A 26,155-nucleotide genomic window follows, 5' to 3' on the forward strand; every position below is an offset into this window, starting at 1 on the left:
AGATGAGAAGAATTTTGGGGGGATGGTATCAAATGGAACAGATGGGTTCATAAGACTCAGAAGTGGGGGCTTGAGGCTGATTCGATTGAGAGACCATGATTCCTATTAAGTTTGTTTCACTAAATGTTAGAGGGTTGAATTCTCCCTATAACCGTCAGCTTTTATATAGGGAAATGGTACAGCTACAAGCAATTGTTGTATTTATACAGGAGACCCACATCTCCTATCTTCCAACTACTTTTCACATCAGTTTTTTGCCTCTAACTCTCCAGGACATCAATATAGTGGGTGGGAATCTTCATTGCTAGCACCACACTAATTCAGATTTTGGCGGTTAATAGGGATGTTGAGGGGAGGTTTATTATAGTGCAAGCGGATATTAATAGAAGGTTTATTTTAGTTAATGTATATTGCCTAAATGTAGCACAGAGATTAGTGTTGGATGAGGTTAAACAACTAGAGCACTTTGAGGGGGGAAGCATAGTGATGGTGGTGGGGATTTTAATATCTCTGGGCTTTATTTATTTATTTATTTAAAGCTTTTATAGACCGGTATTCGTGGGAACATCATATCGGTTTACAAGGAACTTTCCTCTATGGATAGTTCTTCTGGTGGTATTGGGGTATCAAAACAGGTTAGATTATCACTTAAGGCATTAATGGATAATTGGCACTTAATAGATATTTGCATTTAATGCATCCTTCTAGTAGAAATTCTTCTTTCTATTCTTGCCCACAATTCTTATTTGAGGATTGATTTTTTTTTTCTGATAAAGAATTAGTACCTGGAACTATTAGATCAGATAATGAATGTATAACTTGGTCAGATCATGCACCTATCTGGTGGGAAGTGGTTGCTAAAGACATGAACCAGGTATGAAATTTCTGGAAATCGAATGATTGTCTAATCAAAGATAAAGGATACAGTATTAGACTTCAGAAGAATATAGAATATATTATTAACAATGATACCGAGGGAATGTCTCTCGTCACATTGTGGGAATGCTTAAAGATGATGATCCGTGGGTTTTTGATTAGTCTGGGGATTCATCATAAAAAAGAAAAAGCAAAGGAGAACTTTGCACTGTTACAGGAGCTGAAGGTTTCAGAACAGACGCATAAAAAGAAGCTGGGTTCAATAGCAGTGGGAAAGTTAGATAATGTGTGGCATAAAATAAAATTATTGGATGCTGATAGGATTGCCTTTCATTTAGACCTAGGTCAACAAACCTAGGAGATAAAGCTGGGAAATTATTGGCTAACAGATTGAAGGGTAAAAGAGCTCAATCCCAAATTATTCATATCAAAGACAAAGAGGGTCATTTATAATTGGAGAATTCTGATATAAAATTTAGATTTGAAGAATTTTATGAAGATCTATTCTCCGGGCAGGCTAAGGCATCTAGGGAGGATATTAGTACATACCTGGAGGCGATAACAGGTACAGTTAGATATGGGGAAACTTATATCCACCTTGGAAGTTAGGAAGGGCGATTAAAGACTTAAAAGTTGGGCAAAGCTCCCAGCATTGATGGGTTTACTACTCTGTTTTATAAGAAATAGAATGTGACTGGGATTATAATTTTAACCAAACCAGGAAAAGATCATGCACTATGTAGCTCCTACCAACCAATATCACTAATCAAATATAAATTTCAAGTTGTTAGCCAAAATTTTGGCTCAATGGTAAAGGGGAGTAATCATTAAGGAGGATCAGGCTGGCTTCATGCCAGGTAGAACAACAGCGGATAACATTTGTAAAATCCTGGATCCCATATATGTGGCCAAGATGGAAAAAATGCCATCAGTCCTTTTAGCTGTCGATGCTGAGAAGACATTCAACAGGGTTCACTGGCCATTCTTATTTATGGTTATGGAAACGATGGAGTTGGGAAGATATTTCCTGCAGTGGGTGAAAGAGCACTATAGGAATCCTGAAGCTTGTTTGAAAATTAATGGGGGCTATATTAGGACTTTTTCCACATGGAGAAGTACAAGGCAGGGCTGTCCCCTGTCCCCCTTACTGTTTGTGATTAGTGTTGAACCTTAGGCAGAAGCTATCAGGTGCTCTAGGGCAGTTACTGGCATTCAAGTGGTGAGGGAGCATTTTTAGGTACCATTGTATGTAGACGATATCATGTTTACCTTATCTAATCAAGAGGCATCCCTTCCAGCAGGAATCATAGAATTGGAAAGATATGGGGCGGTCTCTGGATTCAAAGTGAACATGGACAAGTCTGAAATCTTACCTATTCATGTTTCAGACTCTCAACGTCTGGAACCTTTAAGGTCATCATTCCTTGAAATGGAGTACTGAGACGGTACAGTATTTAGGGGTGAATATTTGCACTGAGCAGAAGAACCTGTCTAAATTTAATTATACCCCTTTGATTCAGTCCCTACTACAGGACATTGGTAAATGGGAATGGTTCACTATGTCATCGCTAGGTAGAGTTGCTGCGATTAAAATGAACTTCCTGCCTAGAACAAGTTACTTATTTCAGGTATTGCCCTGTATAATACCTGATTCTTTTCTTAAATTCTCTAGCAGAAAGTGTTCCCCTTTATTTGGAAATGAAGGCATCCAAGAGTAGCTAAGGAGGTATTGCACTGCACTAAATCAGAAGGTGGTCAGGGGGTTCTCAATCTGGTGAAATATTTTGTAGCTTCCCAATTGAAAGCCATTGTGGAATGCCACAATACCATGAACAAGGACCATCGATATATAAAAACTATTAAAATAAAAATAAATAAACAAACAAACAAGAAGCATTGGGTTTGATTGAGCAGGAGAGGTTGGGATCTAAACCTCTCCAGTACTTTTTCTGGGACAAGAAACCTTCTGAGACAAACTGGGAACAGATTTTTCCTTACATGGATTGCACCATGAGGATTTGGAATCAGAAGACGACAAGAGTATCAGGGAAGGAAGAATTCTATTTTTATCACCGATTTGGTTTACTGCCTCTTTCCCTATAAGACGAGAGTACAATGTATTTAGAAATAGGGAACAGAAAGGCCTATCTAGAACAGGGCAAGACTGGTCCAGTGGGGAAGTGATTCAGTCCCAAGATCTTGTGAGAGTTTTTGGGTTATGCACAATTATGTCATTTTTTGAATTCCAAAACAGTCAAAAAGAATCTCTTGAAAGGATGTTCCCTTTTTGAAAGGTTTCGTATTTCAGCTAAAAAGGTATCAAAATGTATCTAAAAAATATTGGCTATTCTGAATAAGGAGGACATATCTTAGCTTGGGAAACAGATTTAAGGGAAAAACGGGATAAAGAAAGGTGGGATATGTGTTTTCATATAGTGGGTCGAAACTCCAAATCCTCCTCCATGATGAAGAATGGATATAAAATGCTATTCTGTTGGTATCTCTACCCTTCTAAATTAAGTAAATGGTACCCGTCTAGTATTGATCATTACTGGAGGGAATGTAATAATACTAGGCTGTTTCTTCATGTTTGGTGGGGGTGCCCTAAAATATTGCAGTTTTGGGACAATTTAAAGAAATATGCAGGGGAGATGATAGGAAGAACCATATCTCCCAGGCCTGAAATTTGGCTCGTGAGTATGCCGGATCTTCATTTAGATAAATCACAACAAAGATTGCTGACTTATTTAGCTGTCATGGCAAGAATGGTTATACTGCCTGGTAGAAGCGAAGTGATGATCCCCTGGTTCATTTGGTGCTATCCAAATTGAGGAAAATACAAAATATGGAGCGTCTTATGGCTACCAGGCAAGAATATCTTGAGAAATAACTTGACATTTGGAACTCTTCATGTATGGGTTAAGAAGAACGATGTTAGCTGATTACAGTTTTTATCTGCCCTATAATCGTTACTACTTCTTACTAATTGTCCTGTGGTCTAGTGGTGGGTAGTGGGTGGGGGGAGGGTTGATAACTTCATAAAATTTGCTATTTTGCAAGTTTTGACAAGTCATATATAGCTATACTCTTAATGTAACAGATTTAAGTACCTGACAGAACATGTTTGTTTCATATTTAATAACCATAATAAAATCCAATTTATAAAAAAATAAAAAGAACCAGTCCAAGTAGAGATCCCTGAGGCACTCCACTGTTTATCTTTTTTCACTGTGAAAACAGATCATTTAATCCTACTCTGTTTCCTGTCTTTTAACCAGTTTGTAATCCACAAAAGGACACCGCCTCCTATCCCATGACTTTTTAGTTTTCTTAGAAGCCTCTCATGAGGGACTTTGTCAAACAGCTCTGAAAATCCAAACACACCACACATCTATCGGTTCATCTTTGTCCACAAGTTTATTCACACTCTTAAAAAAATGTAGGAGATTTGTGAGGGAAGACTTCTCTTGGTTACAACCATGCTGGCTATGTCCCATTACACGTCTATCTAAATGTTTTGTGATTTTATTCCTTATAACGGTTTCCACAATTTTTTCCAGCACCGAAGTCAGGCTCACTGGTCTATAGTTTCCCAGATACCCCTTGAGGCCTTTTTAAATATTGGGGTTACATTGGCCACCTTCCAATCTTCAGGTACAATGGATCATATTAATGATAGGTTACAAATTAATTGTAATAGCTCTGAAATTTCGTTTTTGAATTATTTCAGAATCCTAGGGTGTATACCATCCGGTCCAGGTGATTTACTACTCTTGTTTGTCAATCTGGCCAACTACATCTTTGAGGTTCACTGTGATTTGGTTCAGTTCATCTGCATAGTCAACCTTGAAAACTAGCTCCAGAAAGGGTATCTCCCCCAATTTCCTCTTTAGTAAACACTGAAGCAAAGAATTTGTTTAGTATTTCCACAATGGCCTTATCTTCCCTAAGTGCCCCTTCATCTCCTCGATCATCTAACAATCCAATTGACTCCCTCGCAGGCTTTCTGCTTTTGATATATTTTTTTAAAGTTTTTATTAGGAGTATTTGCCTCTATGGCAAATCTCTTTTCAAATTCTCTTAGCCTGTCTTATCAATGTCTTACATTAACTTGCCAGTACTTAGCTTTATCCTATTTTCTTCTGATGGATTCTTCTTTCAATTTTTGAATGAAGATCTTTTGGCTAAAATAGCTTTTTTCACCTCACATTTTAATCATGCCAACAATCATTTGGCCTTCCTTCCACTTTTCTTAATGCGTGGATTACATCTGGACTGCGCTTCTAAGGTAGTTTTTTGTTTTGTTTTTTTAACAATATCCGTGCGCCTTTTGCACACACCTTTTGTAGCTTCATGTCTTTTTTTTTTTTTAAACTATTTTTTCATTTTATCAGTTTCCCTTTTGAAAGTTTAGTGTCAGAGCATGGTTTTACTTACTGTCCCCTTTCAGTCATTAATTCAAATTTGATATTATAATCACTATTGCAAAGCTGCCCACCATAGTTACCTGTCTCACTAAATCCTGCACTCCACTGAGAATTAGATCAAAAATGCTGCTTCTCTTGTCAGTTCCTGAACCAATTGTTCCATAAAACTGTCATTTATTCCATCCAGGAACTTCATCTCTAGCATGTCCTGATGTTACAATTACTCAGTCAATATTAGGGTAATTGAAATCTCCTATTATTGCAAGACCAATTTGGTTAGCTTCCCTAATTTCTCTTAGTATTTCAATGTCCATCTCATCAATTTGGCCAGGTGGACGGTAGTATACGCCTATTGCTATACTCTCCCCCAACACTCATGGGATTTCTATCCATAAAGATTCTATTGTGCATTTAGTCTCTTTCAGGATCCTTATCCTGTTGGACTCTATGCCCAGCTGGACATAAAGCGTCACCCCCTCCCACCAAGTTGCTCCTCTCTGTCATTGCGATGTCATTATACCCTGGTTTGATAGCATCCCATTGGTTATCTTCCTTCCACCATGTCTCTGAGTTGCCAATTAAGTCTCTCATCTCAACTGTATCGCTCCTGGAGTCACCCGAAAGAACAGCTCCCAGCAAGACAGGCCTTCAGCTTGGAAATTCAATGCGTAGAACAAATCACCACCAGAAATACTGTTTTCAAGGTCAGTAACTCCAAGGAAAGGCTATGCAGCGGTCAAAATGTAGGACCCACCAAGAAATCCAACTCCACAAAGGAACCGGTAACCACAAGGGAGTACAAAGATGTTTCACTCCCTTCAAAAAATGGGCCACATCAGAATGAGATAAAGATTCACCATTCACCTGGCCCCTGAAACAGGCAAGAGCTGCTACCTGTACCTTCAAGGAATTAAAGGCCAACACTTTATTTAACCCAGCCTGAAAAATTCCAGAATGAGCGGGATCTTAACTGAAAGATTAAGAACCCCTTGATCTTCACACCAAGCTTCAAACACTTGCCAAACCTTCACATAGGCCAAGGAAGTGGAGAACTTTTGTACTGGTATCAAGATGGTAATCACTGCAAAATATCCATAAGAACATAAGAAAATGCCATACTGGGTCAGGACCAAGGGTCCATCAAGCCCAGCATCCTGTTTCCAACAGTGGCCAATCCAGGCCATAAGAACCTGGCAAGTACCCAAAAACTAAGTCTATTCCATGTAACCATTGCTAATGGCAGTGGCTATTCTCTAAGTGAACTTAATAGCAGGTAATTGACTTCTCCTCCAAGAACTTATCCAATCCTTTTTTAAACACAGCTATACTAACTGCACTAACCACATTCTCTGGCAACAAATTCCAGAGTTTAATTGTGCGTTGAGTAAAAAAGAACTTTCTCCGATTAGTTTTAAATGTGCCCCATGCTAACTTCATGGAGTGCCCCCTAGTCTTTCTACTATCCGAAAGAGTAAATAACCGATTCACATCTACCCGTTCTAGACCTCTCATGATTTTAAACACCTCTATCATAACCCCCCTCAGTCGTCTCTTCTCCAAGCTGAAAAGTCCTAACCTCTTTAGTCTTTCCTCTTAGGGGAGTTGTTCCATTCCCCTTATCATTTTGGTAGCCCTTCTCTGTACCTTCTCCATCGCAATTATATCTTTTTTGAGATGCGGCGACCAGAATTGTACACAGTATTCAAGGTGCGGTCTCACCATTTAGCGATACAGAGGCATTATGACATTTTCCGTTTTATTCATCATTCCTTTTCTAATAATTCCCAACATTCTGTTTGCTTTTTTGACTGCCGCAGCACACTGCACCGACGATTTCAATGTGTTATCCACTATGATACCTAGATCTCTTTCTTGGGTTGTAGCACCTAATATGGAACCCAACATTGTGTAATTATAGCATGGGTTATTTTTCCCTATATGCATCACCTTGCACTTATCCACATTAAATTTCATCTGCCATTTGGATGCCCAATTTTCCAGTCTCACAAGGTCTTCCTGCAATTTATCACAATCTGCTTGTGATTTAACTACTCTGAACAATTTTGTGTCATCTGCAAATTTGATTATCTCACTCGTCGTATTTCTTTCCAGATCATTTATAAATATATTGAACAGTAAGGGTCCCAATACAGATCCCTGAGGCACTCCACTGTCCACTCCCTTCCACTGAGAAAATTGCCCATTCAATCCTACTCTCTGTTTCCTGTCTTTTAGCCAGTTTGCAATCCACGAAAGGACATCGCCACCTATCCCATGACTTTTTACTTTTCCTAGAAGCCTCTCATGAGGAACTTTGTCAAACGCCTTCTGAAAATCCAAGTATACTATATCTACTGGTTCACCTTTATCCACATGTTTATTAACTCCTTCAAAAAAGTGAAGCAGATTTGTGAGGCAAGACTTGCCCTGGGTAAAGCCATGCTGATTTTGTTCCATTAAACCATGTCTTTCTATATGTTCTGTGATTTTGATGTTTAGAACACTTTCCACTATTTTTCCTGGCACTGAAGTCAGGCTAACCGGTCTGTAGTTTCCCGGATCGCCCCTGGAGCCCTTTTTAAATATTGGGGTTACATTTGCTATACTCCAGTCTTCAGGTACAATGGATGATTTTAATGATAAGTTACAAATTTTTACTAATAGGTCTGAAATTTCATTTTTTAGTTCCTTCAGAACTCTGGGGTGTATACCATCCGGTCCAGGTGATTTACTACTCTTCAGTTTGTCAATCAGGCCTACCACATCTTCTAGATTCACCGTGATTTGATTCAGTCCATCTGAATCATTACCCATGAAAACCTTCTCCATTACGGGTACCTCCCCAACATCCTCTTCAGTAAATACCGAAGCAAAGAAATCATTTAATCTTTCCGCGATGGCCTTATCTTCTCTAAGTGCCCCTTTAACCCCTCGATCATCTAACGGTCCAACTGACTCCCTCACAGGCTTTCTGCTTCGGATATATTTAAAAAAGTTTTTACTGTGAGTTTTTGCCTCTACAGCCAACTTCTTTTCAAATTCTCTCTTAGCCTGTCTTATCAATGTCTTACATTTAACTTACCAATGTTTATGCTTTATCCTATTTTCTCCTGTTGGATCCTTCTTCCAATTTTTGAATGAAGATCTTTTGGCTAAAATAGCTTCTTTCACCTCCCCTTTTAACCATGCCGGTAATCGTTTTGCCTTCTTTCCACCTTTCTTAATGTGTGGAATACATCTGGACTGTGCTTCTAGAATGGTATTTTTTTAACAATGACCACGCCTCTTGGACATTTTTTACTTTTGTAGCTGCTCCTTTCAGTTTTTTTCTAACAATGTTTCTCATTTTATCAAAGTTTTCCTTTTGAAAGTTTAGCACGAGAGCCTTGGATTTGCACACTGTTCCTCTTCCAGTCATTAAATCAAATTTGATTTCAACAAACGAGCCCTCTGAAGGGCCATACCAAAGACAAAACAGAGTCTGATCTTCATGAAGGAAAAAGGATCAATAAACACCAGGTATTCTTTATTGAGCTCTTTATTTAGCACAGTGTGTGATAAAAGCCCGACTCAGGCCGAGTTTCGTTCGTTGAGCTGCTTCAGGGGCTAATAAAATAAAACATATATAGAAACATATAAATACAAATAAAAACATATACACCATTCACAAATAATAAAATCATATAATAAATAAATTAAAATTGATCCATGACCCACTTAATCACAACATAAAAACTAGATGAGAACAGACAAAACGTTATTCAAGCATATTCTATGGAGTTCATATATGTGCACATAAAATTATTAATCAAAGCTATACTATTAGATACTAAAAATAGAATGGATAGGTGCAGTCTGTTAGTTATTAAAAAACTTTAAACAACTTTGAATGAAATCATTTTGAATACCTATTCCAATTCTTGGAATAGATGATTAATCTTCATATCTTGGAATAGATGATTAATCTTCATACAGCAGGTGAGCTTTTCCAATGAGCTGAAAAGCCAGACATAACTAGGCATAAGAACCTCTATGTGAAACAAAGTATCACATCATTGAATCAAAGTATCGATACAAAATCTGACTAAGAGAAGCTTTTGGACACAAAAATAACCACAGCACAGCAGTGAGATGAAAGGTTTTTAGCAATCTAACTGAAAGAGGCTCCTAAGAGCACAAAAATTGACACAGCAGAAAATTAAAATTATTGGCAGCACTGTACAGCTATTAGATCGCAAAAAAACTATCGTCTCTATAATCCATCTACTGTTTGAAAAAACATTACAACTTTGCTATTTGACAACCAAATTCCAAATGCAGATTAACTTAAAACAAAGAACTATTTTAAAACTATATTGTTTTAAGTTAATCTGCATTTGGAATTTGGTTGTCAAATAGCAAAGTTGTAATGTTTTTTCAAACAGTAGATGGATTATAGAGACGATAGTTTTTTTGCGATCTAATAGCTGTACAGTGCTGCCAATAATTTTAATTTAATTTTCTGCTGTGTCAATTTTTATGCTCTTAGGAGCCTCTTTCAGTTAGATTGCTAAAAACCTTTCAACTCACTGCTGTGCTGTGGTTAATTTTGTGTCCAAAAGCTTCTCTTAGTCAGATTTTGTATCGATACTTTGATTCAATGATGTGATACTTTGTTTCACATAGAGGTTCTTATGCCTAGTTATGTCTGGCTTTTCAGCTCATTGGAAAAGCTCACCTGCTGTATGAAGATTAATCATCTATTCCAAGATATGAAGATTAATCATCTATTCCAAGAATTGGAATAGGTATTCAAAATGATTTCATTCAAAGTTGTTTAAAGTTTTTTAATAACTAACAGACTGCACCTATCCATTCTATTTTTAGTATCTAATAGTATAGCTTTGATTAATAATTTTATGTGCACATATATGAACTCCATAGAATATGCTTGAATAACGTTTTGTCTGTTCTCATCTAGTTTTTATGTTGTGATTAAGTGGGTCATGGATCAATTTTAATTTATTTATTATATGATTTTATTATTTGTGAATGGTGTATATGTTTTTATTTGTATTTATATGTTTCTATATATGTTTTATTTTATTAGCCCCTGAAGCAGCTCAACGAACGAAACTCGGCCTGAGTCGGGCTTTTATCACACACTGTGCTAAATAAAGAGCTCAATAAAGAATACCTGGTGTTTATTGATCCTTTTTCCTTCTGGTTGCTACTGCAATATTGGATCAATTTCCGGTTTGTTTTTTTGATCTTCATGAAGGACAGGCCCCTTCTGCAAAAGAATCCTGTGTGGTGGAAGACGGGGACGGGGGTTCTACTAGGAGTCTTCGCAGATCTGCATACCATGGTCTTCTGTGCCAATCTGGTGCCACCAGGAGCACCATCCCCCTATGGCCTTTGACCCTTCAAACTATTATGCCCAACATGGGCTACAGAGGAAAGGCATACAAGCAGCTTGTCTTCCAAGCATACAGCACGAGAGCATCAATACCCAAGGACTTTGGATCTCTCCCGCAACTGAAGAATCGAGGAACTTTCGCATTGTGAGAAGGCACCAGCAGGTCTAGAAATCGAAGGCCTCAGCAATCCACTTTCGCCTGGATTGCCTCGTCCAACAATACCCATTTCTCCTGGGTCCAGGCTCTCCCTGCTGAGAAAGTCTGCTCTTACATTGTCTTTTCGTGAAATTGCGATGCCAAAATCACCTGAAAATGCATTTCCATCCATTCCATAAGTTGATCTATCTCCTGCAATTGCTGGCTCTAGGTTCCTCCCTGCTGACTGATGTAAGCCACTATTGTTGGGTTGTCCGACATTATTCGGACAGCTCGACCCTGCAGCCTGCTGCTGAACTGCAAGCACGCCAACCAGACCACTCAGGCTTCCAGTCAATTGATGTTCCAGAGACGCACAACCTAGACGGACCCGGCTAAATGAACATCTGACAGAGGGCAGCCGAACATGAAGGTAAAAGTGCCAAAAACACTGTCGCAGCCAACCACGCGGCGTGCGGTGGAAGTGCCTCGGAGTGGGGCCTAGCCAAAAGAGGCTGCTCAACCCACCATGCTGCCCCCCCTTTCCCTGAACCTCTCTTGGGGCAGGACAAACGTCGGAATGCGCGCCAAGCTCAGAGACCGGGGGAAGGGGAATCCCTGAACAACCCTTCCTCACTATCTCTGTACGGTAACTTTTTAGTATTATTTTTTTTATTATCTGAGCTCAGCACAGAGATGGTCTATGGCTATGGGGGGAGTGAGCAGCTGCCATCACCGACGTGCTTAGCTTCCTGCACTCCCTGCCTTTAAGCTGTACAATCAGCTAAGACCCCGCCGGCTGAAAAACCAGCAACCGTACCAAGGCACACATTTGAGGGACCACGGAAATCACATCAGGAATTCTCCACAAGGGGAGGGACCATTTGGTATCACCACAGGACAGCAGGGCAATCAATTCTCCCCCTTTGTTTGTTTGGTTTTTTTTTTTGTTTTAAATGCTCCGTCTAAAATCTGAAGCAATCCCCAGTAGGTAAATGCACGTCCACCATCTGTTGGACACATTGATTACTGGCAGGCTGATGTCAGAGCAGAAGTATATATATACACTGAGACATCAGTTTGCTCCATCTCCATCTGCTGGTAGAGGGGCATAACCCACTGGTCCTGAATCATCGATCTACATGCTAGGAAAATAAAATTTAAGATCTTTTACAAGGGAGCACAGAGGAGAGGATCACCTTGCTGGTGGCTGAAAGGAATTAGTAGGTTCTGCTTGGGAAATTCTTTAAAAGTATTGTGGAGAAGTAAACTATTGGGGTATATTAATTAGTCTATTTGTGTGTCTGTTTTTTAAATAGTCAGTAAGACAGCTTATAAACAGAAGTTAGTGTTTGTTTTTAAATAGTGTTTGGGTTTTTTTAAATAGTAAAGCAGCTAATAAACAAGTTACCATGTTTGTTTAAAAAAAAAAAAAAAAAAGAAAGAAAAAAAAGGTGACCAGAAGCTAGAAATAAGCTAGCAGCAGTGTATACCCGAGTAAAAAGGTTGAAAAGGTCAGCTCAGTTACTCACCTTGGAAAGGTGTTGAGGTAGTGGGATTGATTTGAATAGGTACCAACATTTGTTAATCAGCACAGCAGTGAGTCACCCAGGACAACTAACTGTAGTGTAATTCTCCAAAAGGATTGTTTTGTACTAATTTACCTTAGAAGCAAAGAGCTCAGCAACCCACAATCCCATGGGAGCATAGAGAGGAGAGGATCAACTTGCTGGTGGCTGAAAGGAATCAGTAAGTTCTGCTTGGAAAATTTTTTTAAAGTATTGGGGAGAATCAAACTATTTGGGTATATTAATTAGTGCATTTGTGTGTTTGTTTTATTAAATAGTAAGACAGCTTATAAACAGAAGTTAATATTTGTTTTTTAAATAGTCAAAGAAGCCAATAAACAAGTTAGTGTGTTTGATTTTCCAACCCTCCCACCCCCCCTAGCTCATCCTTTAATTTATAGGCAGGTGCCAATTTCACACACACAAAAAAAAAAATAACAGCCCTATAACATCACTTCACGAATTCCCCACACCTTATTGAGAGTTTGATCATTCCCATGTAGGCCACTACCAGATTATATATAGTGAATACACTAATAAATTTAAAGGACCCTAATTATACGCATTCCTACTCCCATAGCAACCTAAACTTAACTAGGAACTGATCAAAATTGAGATGACGGCAGCAGTCCAGCAGCAAGAGGGGGGCTTCCCAGTCTTTTGCATCGAGTGTCACATGTATGATTTTTTACCCACCGGTGAGAAGTTGTACATGTGCATGCGATGCAAAGAGCTCCTGACTCTCAGAGAACGAGTCCGATCTCTGGAGGCTAGAGTGGCAGACCTGGAGGAGCTGAGGCAGACAGAGAGGTATATAGATGAGACCTTCAGGGACATAGTAGTCAAGTCCCAATTTCAGACTGGCAGCCCTGGTGCTGCCTTGAAGGAAGACGGTCTCATGGTCGGAGAGCATCAACCTGGTGCAGCAGAAAAGGATCCTGTAGCAAGGACCTGCTCTCCAGGTGATGCATTGTCCTTTCGCACAGAGGACATCTCCCGAAGGCCTACTGCCCAGGAGGGAAGGGTTAGGTCGGCCGTCATAGTTGGTGATTCGATTATTAGGAATGTAGACAGCTGGGTGGCTGGTGGGCGTGAGGATCACCTGGTAACATGCCTACCTGGTGCGAAGGTGGCGGACCTCACGCGTCACCTAGATAGGATTTTAGACAGTGCTGGGGAGGAGCCGGCTGTCATGGTACATGTGGGCACCAACGACATAGGAAAATGTGGGAGAGAGGCTCTGGAAGCCAAATTTAGGCTCTTAGGTAGAAAGCTTAAATCCAGAACATCCAGGGTGGCATTCTCTGAAATGCTCTCTGTTCCACGCGCAGGTCCCCAGAGGCAGGCAGAGCTCCGGAGTCTCAATGCGTGGATGAGACGATGGTGCAAGGAAGAGGGATTCAGTTTTGTTAGGAACTGGGGAACATTTTGGGGAAGGGGGAGTCTCTTCCGAAGGGCTGGGCTCCACCTTAACTAGGGTGGAACCAGACTGCTGGCGCTAACCTTTAAAAAGGAGATAGAGCAGCTTTTAAACTAGAACAAAGGGGAAAGCTGACAGTCGCTCAGCAGCGCATGGTTCGGAGGGAAGTATCTTCAAAGGATACTAATGATGCATTAGAATTAGGGCATCCCGACAGTGAAGTTCCAATAATAAGAAAAGTAGTCTAAGTGCCTGTAACTAAAAACTCACCTGAGCTAAAAAATTCTAACATCCCTATCAATTAAAAAGCAGAATAAAAATACAAACAAAAAACAAACTTTGAAATGTTTGTATGCTAATGCCAGAAGTCTAAGTAGTAAGATGGGAGAATTAGAATGTATAGCAGTAAATGATGACATAGACTTAATTGGCATCTCAGAGACATGGTGGAAAAAGGATAACCAATGGGACAGTGCTATACCAGGGTACAAATTATATCGCAATGACAGAGAGGAGCAGTCGGGAGGAGGTGTGGCGCTTTATGTCCGGGATGGCATAGAGTCCAACAGGATAAACATCTGCACGAGACTAAATACAAAATTGAATCATTATGGGTAGAAATCCCTTGTGTGTTGGGGAAGACGATAGTGATAGGGGTATACTACCATCCACCTGGTCAAGATGGTGAGATGGACAGTGAAATGCTAAGAGAAATTAGGGAAGCTAACCAAATTGGTAGTGCGGTAATAATGGGAGATTTCAATTACCCCAATATTGACTGGGTAAATGTATCATTGGGACATGCTAGAGAGATAAAGTTCCTGGATGGAATAAATGACAGGTTTATGGAGCAATTGGTTCAGGAACAGACAAGAGAGGGAGCAATTTAGATCTAATTCTCAGTGGAGCACATGATTTGGTGAGAGAGGTAACGGTGGTGAGGGCCGCTTGGTAATAGTGATCATAATATGATCAAATTTGAATTAATGACTGGAAGAGGAACAGTGTGCAAATCCACGGCTCTCGTGCTAAACTTTCAAAAGGAAAACTTTGATAAAATAAGAAAAATTGTTAGAAAAAAACTGAAAGGAGCAGCTACAAAGGTAAAAAGTGTGCAAGAGGCATGGTCATTGTTAAAAAATACCATTCTAGAAGCACAGTCCAGATGTATTTCACACATTAAGAAAGGTGGAAAGAAGGCAAAACGATTACCGGCATGGTTAAATGGGGAAGTGAAAGAAGCTATTTTAGCCAAAAGACCTTTATTCAAAAATTGGAAGAAGGATCCAATAGAAGAAAATAGGATAAAGCATAAACATTGGCAAGTTAAATGTAAGACATTGATAAGACAGGCTAAGAGAGAATTTGAAAAGAAGTTGGCTGTAGAGGCAAAAACTCACAGTAAAAATTTTTTAAAATATATCCGAAGCGGAAAGCCTGTGAGGGAGTTAGTTGGACCGTTAGATGTTCGAGGGGTTAAAAGGGCAATTAGAGGAGATAAGGCCATCACAGAAAGATTAAATGATTTTTTTGTTTCAGTGTTTACTGAAGAGGATGTTGGGGAGATATCTGTACTGGAGGTTTTCATGGGTAATGATTCAGATAGACTGAACCAAATCATGGTGAACCTAGAAGATGTGGTAGGCCTGATTGACAAACTGAAGAGTAGTAAAGCACCTGGACCGGATGGTATACACCCCAGAGTTCTGAAGGAACTAAAAAATGAAATTTCAGACCTATTAGTAAAAATTTGTAACTTATCATTAAAATCATCCATTGTACCTGAAGACTGGAGGGTGGCTAATGTAACCCCAATATTTAAAAAAGGCTCCAGGGGCGATCCGGGAAACTACGGACCGGTTAGCCTGACTTAAGTGCCAGGAAAAATAGTGGAAAGTGTTCTAAACATCAAAATCACAGAACATATAGAAAGACATGGTTTAATGGAACAAAGTCAGCATGGCTTTACCCAGGGCAAGTCTTGCCTCTTGTATAGAGACCTTTCCAGATACCCTCCTTGTATGCTGGCAGAATGAATGCAGTATGGACATCTGGAGACCTCAGGGATGGAGACAGAGGCTTGCAGAGCTGACATGAGATCTTGGAAAGTGATTTATTAAAATTGGGCCTTTACCATAAAAACCATGTACTTCTTATTCCAGGATAATACAAAATGTCAGGGATTTGTACTTGGACCGGTGCTTTTCAATATATTTATAAATGATCTGGAAAGAAATACGACGAGTGAGGTAATCAAATTTGCGGATGATACAAAATTATTCAGAGTAGTTAAATCACAAGCAGACTGTGATACATTACAGGAGGACCCACAATCCCGGAGGGATGGTTGTGAATCCATCCAAGGCCAGGTCATCCGTGTCAGGATCTCCCAGGTTTGGGGAGTGATCAGATCCCCTGCATGCCTGGGGGACCAACTTGCAGCGCCCCCAAAGCGTCCCCGCCGGAGGCCGGGTCACCCCGCGCCTGACAGAGACCCAGGGGCCACAGGGAACCCTGAGGAGAACGTTTGGATCCCCTGCTGGACGGGTCCCCTCCGACCGCTCCCGCTGTCCTTTTAATTCTGGATCTTTTATTGGCCAAAAAGGCCTGATGAAGAAGCAGCAGCACAAATTCAGGAGAGAAGTCCACAGGCTGCTCCCCCACCCCCTGCGGGGGCTCGGGCCCACAGCTGCCTGCCCCGAAAGCGTCACTCCCACCGCGGGACGTGAGAAAGAACCAGCGCGCGCCCCGAAAGAGTTGAGGGAGCCCCCCCTCCCTTCAGCAAGCGATCGCGTCTGATGTCGCAGCCGCCTGCCTGGAGCCCTGGGCTGCCGACCCTCACGCCCCAGACACTGACCGGTCTCCTCCTCGGGCCGCAGTATCCGCTATCCCGGCCGGGCCCCGACTAAGACCAGAGGCCACCCTGAGGAGCTTCTTAGGCTCTGATGAAATCACTTTTCTTTTTTAAATAAAAACTTTTTTAAATAAAAACTTTAGCCAACCTCAGCAGGACCAGAGGAAACCAGCTTCAAAGGCCGAGGGAACCAGAAACACCTCTGGTTATCAGGCCCTCCGGCAGGGTGCGAGCAAAACACAGTCAGGGGTATCTAACACCCCACTCCCCGTAAGCCTTGCTCCACTGGATGGCCCGCACCGGTGCTTAACACCTCAGGGAGCAAAATCTCAGCTCAGCTAAACTAACCTCACTTTTTTCTTTTAAACTAAACCCTAGACTGCAGGTTTGCACCTCTACCATCAGCTGGAGTCAGAGAGATTCTGAGGGGCTGCAGGTGGCGCTCTCTCTCTTATGTAGCAGTGTCCAAACGTCTTTGTTCTCTGACTCCATCTGCTGGTAGGAATGCACAACCCACTGGACTGGAATGATCCGAGTATGTACAGGAAGGTCTATTTCATACCCCTCCGTTCTCTCCTCTCCTTTAACTTGTACATATTTCTGCATGCGTCATATGGGTTTAGGTGCCCCTCTCGACCACCTCCAGCCTTTCGTAAGGCATCCCAAACTGGATTTGATTCTCCCGATGAGGTCTCACTAAGGACCTGCACAAAGGCATCGTCACCTCTGATTATGCCTCTCCCTTTGGCTCAACATCGCTCTGGTTCTGGCCTCTACTTTGTTGCGCTGTTTAGCTACCTACAAATCAGCAGATGTAATCACCCCCCAGCTCTCCTTCGTGCTCGGTGAACAGTACCTCACCTCTCACTGTGTACTTCTCCCATGAATTCCTGCACCTAAAAAAACTTGACCTTGCCGAAGGTTCTCATTTTCACCCATGCCTCAGCAAGGTCCTCTCATGACTGCTCCCCTTAAAGGGCCCAAATCTAGCAATCAAGGAAAAAAACTGGCCATCACACCTTTCACAGGACCAAACATGTTTCTCACTTTCCCTGGGGTGTCTCCAAATGGTTTGGTTCACACATAACCCGACAGAAAAACTTCAGTCTCACGCCAGGGTACGTTGGCTCCGATCTCAGTCTCTCAGATTTCCTGTCGCCATTCTTCATAAAACTTGCTTTGCATTACACTTTCCTCTGAGATTTTACTTCTTGCTGTTATGTTAAGCCAGGTAACTAAATGCCACTAAAACATTGGGAAATTTGATGGCGCACAATCCCAGATTTATTTACCGTTTCCTACCTTGGGCCTGGGCCTACACGAAGCCTCAACACGGACTTACCTTTGTGAGGTAGGGCGTGATGAAAACAAAGAAGACGTCGTAAATAAAAAGGACCACCAAGAGCAAGGTACAACCCTGGAGTGGGGAGAGAAGAAGAGCAGAATAAGGGTCTCTCAGCTGCAGAGTCCAGCAATTTCTTTCAGAAACATTTTAAACCCTTTGATGGCTTTGATACTTTCCTGACTGATGTTTAAATTACCATGTTAAATTCCAGCTTGAATTAAAAGCTGGTGCGTTCTGGCTCGAGGGGCTCCATCCCTCACGCTGTCATCCTGCTTAGGATTTGCCTTGCAGCTGCCTATTTCAGACTCTTATGTCTCACACATCAGACAGCTCTGCCTAAATTTAAGAAATCGTAACTCTAGCTGATTTGCTATCCATTCTGGACAGTAGGGAAAGCACTGGAGGATTCAACCCAGAGATGGAAATAAAAGCAAAGGCAGCCTGGCATAACCTGACAAGCCGTTTGCTCCTCATTTTACCTAAAACTCCACAAGCAAAGTTCATCCCTTCCCCAGGAAAGGGCAGGATGAGAGAAGATGGGCTTCTAGTGGGGGAACGTGATATCCAGACACCACATACCACCCCCACTAATAATAGTGCAACATTCAACCAGTGCTTCAAACTCCATATATTGTTCTTTAACCTCTCTGCACTTCTAAAGAAGCTTTAGGTAAAACATAGCAGACAAACATTGCTTTCGTACGTTAAGATGGGCTGGGGCAGTACATCTTACTACATAAGAGTGTTACCAAACTCGTGCTTGCCAGAAATAGTGTGAAACATAACAACAAGGTGAGACTTTGTGAAGAAAACATGCAAGATTTTAAAGCTGGAAGGTTCACTACATACACGGTAAGGCCTGGGGAGGGCAATTTTGAAATGATTTTACCCAGCTAGCTAAGCAATTACCTGGGTTAAATCCTTATTTAAAAGCTGCACTCCCCCACTTCACGCCTCACGGCAGTTTCTCTAGGAGCAGACAAAGCACAGATTTTATTTTGAAGTAGTCGCAGCACCAGTGGGCCTCAAGGTGTTAGGTTTTTTATTCATTTAAAAAAAAAAAAAAAAAGTGCTGCAGAGGAAGGCTCCCCTACCATTTCACTGAATGTGGCAACCCTGCACAGGAATTAGGAACAGAGAGTAGAACCAGAAAACCTTATCGGCTGAAAACCCCAAGGGCTTTATGATTTTTTACTCTCTAGTGTTGAAAGTGTACCCAGCACTGTACAATGGACACAGAACAGATTCAGATAAAAACGGGCGGTCGTAAAAGCAACGTGAGGATGCAGCATGGTGCACAAACGTTTCTCAGGAATATCACTTGGCACAGGCCCCCGATACAGATAGCTCCAACTTTGCAGCAGCCTCATCTGCAATCGCAGGTCTGCATTCTTCTCGTCCCTTCCTCACTCCACACAAGTACTGGGATTTACTTCTCAGAATGAGGGCCGTCCCCTATCACTGCAGGTGGTCACTAGAATGACAGCAGCGGGGGAGCGAGTAGATTCACAAAGGTGCACAGGGGCAGTGCTGTGAGGGATAAGAGACAGGCACTGAAATCAAGATGTGAGAGAGGGGGGGGGAGGGGTGGGAAAGCAGGAGAGGGGTAAATAATGAGAAAGGTGAATATGTATAACATAGGCAAGGTAAAAAAAAAAAAGGGCAGGTCCTGGCTTCTTTTATAATGTAAGACACCAAGCAGAGAAGGTGCACAAGATTCCTGCCAGAAAATGGGGGGAAAAGCAGACTGAATGTTCAAAGGCTGGAAAAAAAACCATGGAAGGGCAGGGGAAAAAGCTTTTGTGCTTTTCCACACTCAATCAGCAGACAGGCAAGACCCATCAGACCAAAGCAGAAATACTGTCCACATAGAAATCAGAAAGGAGATCCCGTTACTAAGAAGGCATGCTCAGAGCCAGAAGCAGGAGACTGGAGCACGGCAGACACAACCAGGAAGTTTCTACTCAATGGATGCAAGTGAAGCGAATGAGGGATTCTGTCTGTTCCTTCAGGGATATGCTGTGTCTCAAGATAGCGCTGCTGCTTACCTGTAACAGGTGTTCTTCTAGGACAGCAGGATGTTAGTTCCTCACATGTGGGTGACATCACAGGATGGAGCCCGGCATGGAAAACGTTTGGCCAGCAGACTGAGCATGCCCGGCCTGCTACTACCTGCGCGTCCACGCGAGGTCCCCCCCCCCCGTTCAGTCTCGTAACACGGCAAGCTGACGAGCGAAAAAATAAAACAGCAAACCAAAGGTGAACCCGCTCTCGTGGGGAGGCGGGCAGGATTCCTGAGGAGTAACATCCTGCAGTCCTAGGAGAACACCTGTTACAGGTAAGCAACTGCGCCTTCTCCTAGGACAAGCAGGATGGTAGTCCTCACGTGTGGGGGGAGTACAGAGCTCCAGACAAGCTCCTTTCAACCAGAGACCAACTGCGGCCGAACAAGGTGCCAACGGGCACCACACAACCGCGGCGCTGTGGGAAGAACAGGAGGCAGTCTGGTCCCACAAGGAGCTCGAGTGAAGAGAGTTGGGTTCAAGTCTGGAACAGGTTGCGCAGGACGGACTGAGCAAAGGCACCGTCCTGATTGCAAACCCTGTCAAGGTAGCAGTGAGCTGCGAACCTGTGGAGAGAACTCGCAGCCAGCAAATTTCAGCGACGGGGACCGTATGCATATAGGCCACCGACGCTCCCATGGGCCGTACCTAGTGAGCCCTCAATCTGCCAGCCAGCTGGAGGCCTGCCTGCACGTAGCAGAAGGCAACGCAATCCGCCAGCCAGTTCGATAGGGTTTGCTTACCCACCGCTGCCTCCAGCCTGTTGGGATCAAATGACACAAATTGCTGGGTGGACTGTCTGTGGGGGTCTAGGTAAAAAGCCAGTGCCCGTTTACAGTCCAGGGCATGGAGAGCACGTTCCCCTGGGTGGGGAAGTGGCCTCGGAAAGAAGGTGGGTAAAACGATCGACTGATCAGTCACTACCTTGGGCAAGAATTTAGGATGCGTATGCAGGACCACACGGTCGTGGAAGAACTTCGCGCATGGTGCGTCCGTAACCAGGCCTGAAGCTCGCTGACCCTGCGAGCGGAAGTGACTGCCACCAGGAACATGACTTTCCAGGTGAGGACCTTCGGAGCACAGGACTGTAGGGGGCTCAAAGGGAGGCCGCATCAGTCTCACCAAGACCATGTTGAGGTTCCAGGATGTTGCCGAAGGCCGAAGAGGGGGCTTCAAATAGAGGAGACCCCCGCAGGAAGCGGCCCACTAGGGGCTGGAGCGAAACGGGCGAACCAGCAACACCTTGGTGGTATGCGCTGACTGCACTGAGGTGTACTCGGACGGAACTGGTCTGTAGCCCAGACTCAGACAGGTGCCACAGATAGTCCAGCAGCCGGGGGAGAGGGCATGAGAAGGAGTCCAACCTATGCCCTCCACAGCAGATGGAAAACTGTTTCCACTTTGAGGTGAAGGACATCCGAGTAGAAGGTTTCTGGGACTCAATCAGGACCCGGGAAACATAGTCTGAAAGCTGTAAAGGCTGGAGGATCACGCGCTCAACATCCAAGCCGTGAGGGCTAGCGCCCAGAGGTTCGGGTGGCGCAGAGTGCCCTGGTTCTGCGTTATAAGGTCGGGAGTCGTCCCCAATGGGAAGGGCGCACACATCGACAGGTCTTGTAGGAGTGGAAACCAAACCTGCCGAGGCCAGGAGGGTGCCACGAGAATCATGGTCCCCCCATCCTCCTGAAGCTTCAACAGAGTCTTCGAGAGGAGCGGGAGAGGTGGGTTCGCATACAGGAGGCCCTGCCCCCAGTGGAGGGAGAAGGCATCGCAGGCCGGATGGCCGTTCCCCGCTACTAGGGAGAAAAACTTGCACACCTTGTGACAGAGAGGAGTCGAACAGGTCCACATCCAGCATACCCCGGCAGCAGAATAATTCGGCTGCTATCGCAGGAGTGAGGGACCACTTTTGTGGCTAGAAGGACTGGCTGAGGCAGTCTGTTAGTGTGTTGAGGTGACCTGGCAGGTAGGTTGCCCACAGATACATCCCTTGGGAGAGGGCCCAGTTCCAAACCTGCACTGCCTCTTGGCAGAGGAGGAACGAGCCCGTGCCGCCCTGTTTGTTGATGTACCACATCGCAACTTGGTTGTCTGTCCTGATCAGAACTTTCTTGGACGACAACTGATACCGAAATGCCCACAGGGCGTACCGTATCACCCGAAGCTCCAGGAAGTTTATCTGGCAGCATTCTTTGGCGGCGGATCCAAGGGCCTCAAGTGTGCAGGCCATTTGTGTAGGTTCCCCACCCCTGAGGAGAAGCCTCGGTGGTGAGGGTCACCTGGGGTGGTGTTGAATGGAAGAGAAGACTGCATTCTAGATTGGGGAGGGCTTCCCACCAGGCCAAAAATAGCCTGAGAGGGTCCGTGACCAGGATCAGACCCTCTAGATCCTGGGATGCTTGCTGCCACTGAGACCGCAAGGCCCATTAAGGGGTCTGCATGTGGAGACGGGCTAAGGGCGTCACATGGACAGAAGCCACCATGTGGCCCAGCAGGCGGAGTAGGAGACGGGCTGACACCCTTTCGCTGTTGCGGATGAGGGTGGCCAGCGAGGAGAGGGCAACCGCTCGATCCTTGCCAAGAAAGCTTTCGCTTGTGCCATGTCCAACCTGGCGCCTATGTAGTCCAGCTGGGAGGATGAGCAGAGGTGTAACTTGGGGAAGTTGATCACGAACCCCCACAGTCTGCAGGGTCTGAACTGTCAGGGCCAGAGCTTGCAAGGCTCCGGAGCGGGAGTCGCCCCTAACCAGCCAGTTGTCCAGGTATGGGAACACATGGACTGAGCGACGCCTGAGGTAGGCAGCCATCACCGCCAAGCATTTAGTGAAGATGCAGGGGACTGATGCCAGCCTAAAGGGCAGCACTCTGTACTGAAAATGTGCATTCCCCACTTCAAAGCAGAGGTACTTCCTGTGGCTGGGAACGATCGCAATGTGTGTGTATGCCTCCTTCAGGTCGAGGAAGCAAAGCCAGTCTCCTCTTCGTCAGAGGAGGATTAGCGTGCCCAGGGAGACCATCTTGAATTTTTCTCTTACGAGAAACTCATTCAATGCCCTGAGGTCGAGGATGGGTCACAAGCCACCATTCCCTTTTGGGATGAGGAAATACCTCGAGTAGAACCCGCGGCCCTGCTGTGTGCGAGGGACCAGTTCCACTGCACTGCTGTAAGAAGGGCAGAGAGTTCTTGTTGAAGAACGACCAAGTGGGCAGATGATCCCCACAATGGACATGGAGGAGAGGTCTCCGGGAACCAGCTGAAGCGCAGACTGTACCCCTGGCGGACTATGGAAAGGACCCAGTGGTCCGATGTGATCCCCTCCCAGCGCCAAGCGAACCTGAGGAGCCTGCTACAGACTAGTGAATCAGGTGCAGGGGAACTGCCAGTTGACTTTTGTTCCCTTGCTGCCAGTCAAAAGCCCATGGCTGGGGTTTGCTGGGGTGCCAGTTGGGGTCTGGGGGCCCACTGTTAGTAGGGGCGACCTCTGGAGCTGGTCTGGGGCATGCAAGTCCGAGCGGCCGGAGAGTAATACTTCCGTGCTGGTAGAAGGGCTTACGAGAGCCTTGCCTGGAGGATTTCCTGGATGAGGAGGGCCCTTTGTGAGGGACTAGCAGATAGCTGCTGGAGGGCATCATGATGGTACTTCAGCTGTGCCATCGCATTGTCCCCCGAACAGGTTCTCGTCTGTACAGGGGAGATTGGCGAGCCTATCTTGGACTTCCGGCCGGAGGTCCAAGGCCCTGAGCCAAGCCAGCCGTCTGGCGGTGATGCCTATGGCGGCTAAACGGGCTGCAGTTTCGAAAACATTGTAGGTGGAGCATACCTCGTATTTCCCTGCTTCCAGACCCAGTGAGACAATGGCGGCAAGTGCTTCCTGCTGCTGCTGGGGAAGGCCCGCTGCAAAATCCTGGACTCGCTTGCAGAGATTGCGGTAATATTGAGTCATGTAGAGTTGGTAAGCTGGAATGCAGGCGACCAACATGGCACCTTGGAAGATCTTGCTCCCTATGGCTTGAAGTTCCCTGTGCTCACTTCCTGGAAGAGCAGAGGCATGGGTGCAGGAGCACCGGGCCTTTTTGAGGGCAGACTCTACCACCACCGACTGATGGCGGAGCTGCCTCCTCTCAAACTCCAAAGCCTATTGCACCAGGTAGGTGGCATCGGCCTTTCTGTTCACTGGTGAGACGGAAATGGCATGCTCCCACATGCGGAGAAGTTCCTTTAAAATGTCGTAGATCAGTACTGCCACGACCTCTTTCGGAGCGTCAATAAACTGGAGCACCTCCAGCATCTTGTGACGCGCATTCTCCTCCTAAGAAGCTGAAAGGGGATGACCTCAGCCATAGTCCTAATCAACCCCGTGAACGACAGGTCCTCAGGCAGGGACCGGTGCACTCCTCTGGGGGGCAAAGCCTCCGAGAGCAGGTCGTCAGAGTACTCGGAGGACGAATCTGTGGAGTCATCGCCTCAAGGGTCATAAGGACCCTTGAGCTCACTTGGGCCAGGGCCAGAAGGGCATTGACCCTGGGCTCCAAGGGGCGCAGAGGCACTGATAGCACCAATGGATCCCCCGTAATCAAGGAGATCATCAGCCATGGTAAGCCGGAAGGGCCCAGCAGCGGCTCGGGGAACCGTGGACGAGGGTGCCCGGTCCCGGAGGCTTCATCCTCAGAGGACCCGGGAATTGGGATCGCTCCAATGGAGGGCATCGGTAGCTGGCGGGGCATCGACAGTCCCTCGGGCACCAGCTACATCAGTAGGGCGCAGAGAAGGACATCCAGACACTTCAGCAAGAGTGCAAACATCGATGGCAGAGGCCCAGGCACCGGTATGGGGGCTGGTGGCACTGGTATCAACGCCTTGCAGTGCTTTGCGCACTGCTAACTGCACCATATGGTCCAACTCCTCTTGGAAGTCCTGAGTGGTCAGGACTGATGGAGGGGGACGAGGTAGCACTGCACTCGCCACCAGTGGGGAACACCTTGGGCTACCGGGGGCACTGGAGGATGGGAGCCTCCAATGGCCAGTGCCGCTTCAATGGCGGCCGCCGATGCCGCTCCAGAACTAGAACCATGTCGGGACAGTGACAGGTGCCGGTGCTTCCGGGATCACTTACAATGCTCAGCCCAGTCTTTCCCCGGTGCCAAGGAAGTCAATGACCCCGAGGTCTGGTAAGGGGAGAGACCAACTAGGATCGATCTCCCTCTTCCCCAGTCCTTGGGGGTGGAAATCAAGGGGACCGCAAGAGGCAGAAACGGGGACAGCTCCCTGCAATCCTTGGGCGTCGAAGCAATTGACACAGGAGTGGAGGATTTTGGGGTCCTGAAAAGTTTCTCCATTTTGTCGAGTTGTGCACGTCATCCTTTGGGTATCATCTGATCACACAGATGACATCCGCGGACATTGTGTGAGGCCCCCAGGGAGAGGATGTAATCCTCATGTGGGTCTGTGATGGACATAGTCTGCAGGCACTGGGGGCACCTTGAAAACTGGTCGATGCCAAGAAAAAAGATCCAGTGTGCGGTCAATGGCCGACGGGAGGTGGAGTGTTGGGAATTGACCACAAGATCAAGCTAAAATGGAAAGGAATCTACTGTACCGGGAGGGCACCAACCACTAAGGGGGACCAGATGAGGATTAGAGAAAAACTCGAAGAAATTTGAGAGAAAAACTGAAAAGAAGTTGAGCTCCATGGACCGCGAGGTAACAGCAGCATGGAAAAGAAGAGACTGAAGGGGGACCTCACGTGGACGCGCAGATAGTGGCATGCTGGGCATGCTCGGTCTGCTGGCCAAAGTTTCTAGAAACTTTGACAAAAGTTTTCCATACCAGGCTCCAACAGATGTCACCCACATGCGAGGACTACCATCCTGCTTGGCCTAGGACAATCCTCCTTACTTGCGAAAAAGGCTGAGTATCAAGGACAAGAGGGCAAGGTGCAGAATTTCAGCTGGAGATAGAGGAACAAAAGGAATGGAGGATGAAAGCAACAGATGGGAAAACAAAGAGGAAGAATTTGGAAGCTAATAGGAAAAGAGTCTCCTAGCTCGTCAACACTTCTGATAAAGTC

General features: G+C 44.9%; 1 protein-coding gene across 2 annotated transcripts in view; it reads right to left on the reverse strand.

The window, feature by feature from the left end:
- SPPL2B (signal peptide peptidase like 2B) overlaps positions 1 to 26,155 on the reverse strand; it is a 119,109-nt gene that overhangs the window by 36,432 nt on the left and 56,522 nt on the right. For both annotated transcript variants that reach the window (XM_029610794.1, XM_029610795.1), the window contains exon 10: positions 18,022 to 18,096. In XM_029610794.1, the coding sequence (XP_029466654.1) occupies positions 18,022 to 18,096 (75 nt within the window). The remainder of the gene's footprint in view (positions 1 to 18,021; positions 18,097 to 26,155) is intronic.

The sequence above is a fragment of the Rhinatrema bivittatum genome, chromosome 8 (genome assembly GCF_901001135.1).
Source record: "Rhinatrema bivittatum chromosome 8, aRhiBiv1.1, whole genome shotgun sequence".
NCBI lineage: Eukaryota > Metazoa > Chordata > Amphibia > Gymnophiona > Rhinatrematidae > Rhinatrema > Rhinatrema bivittatum.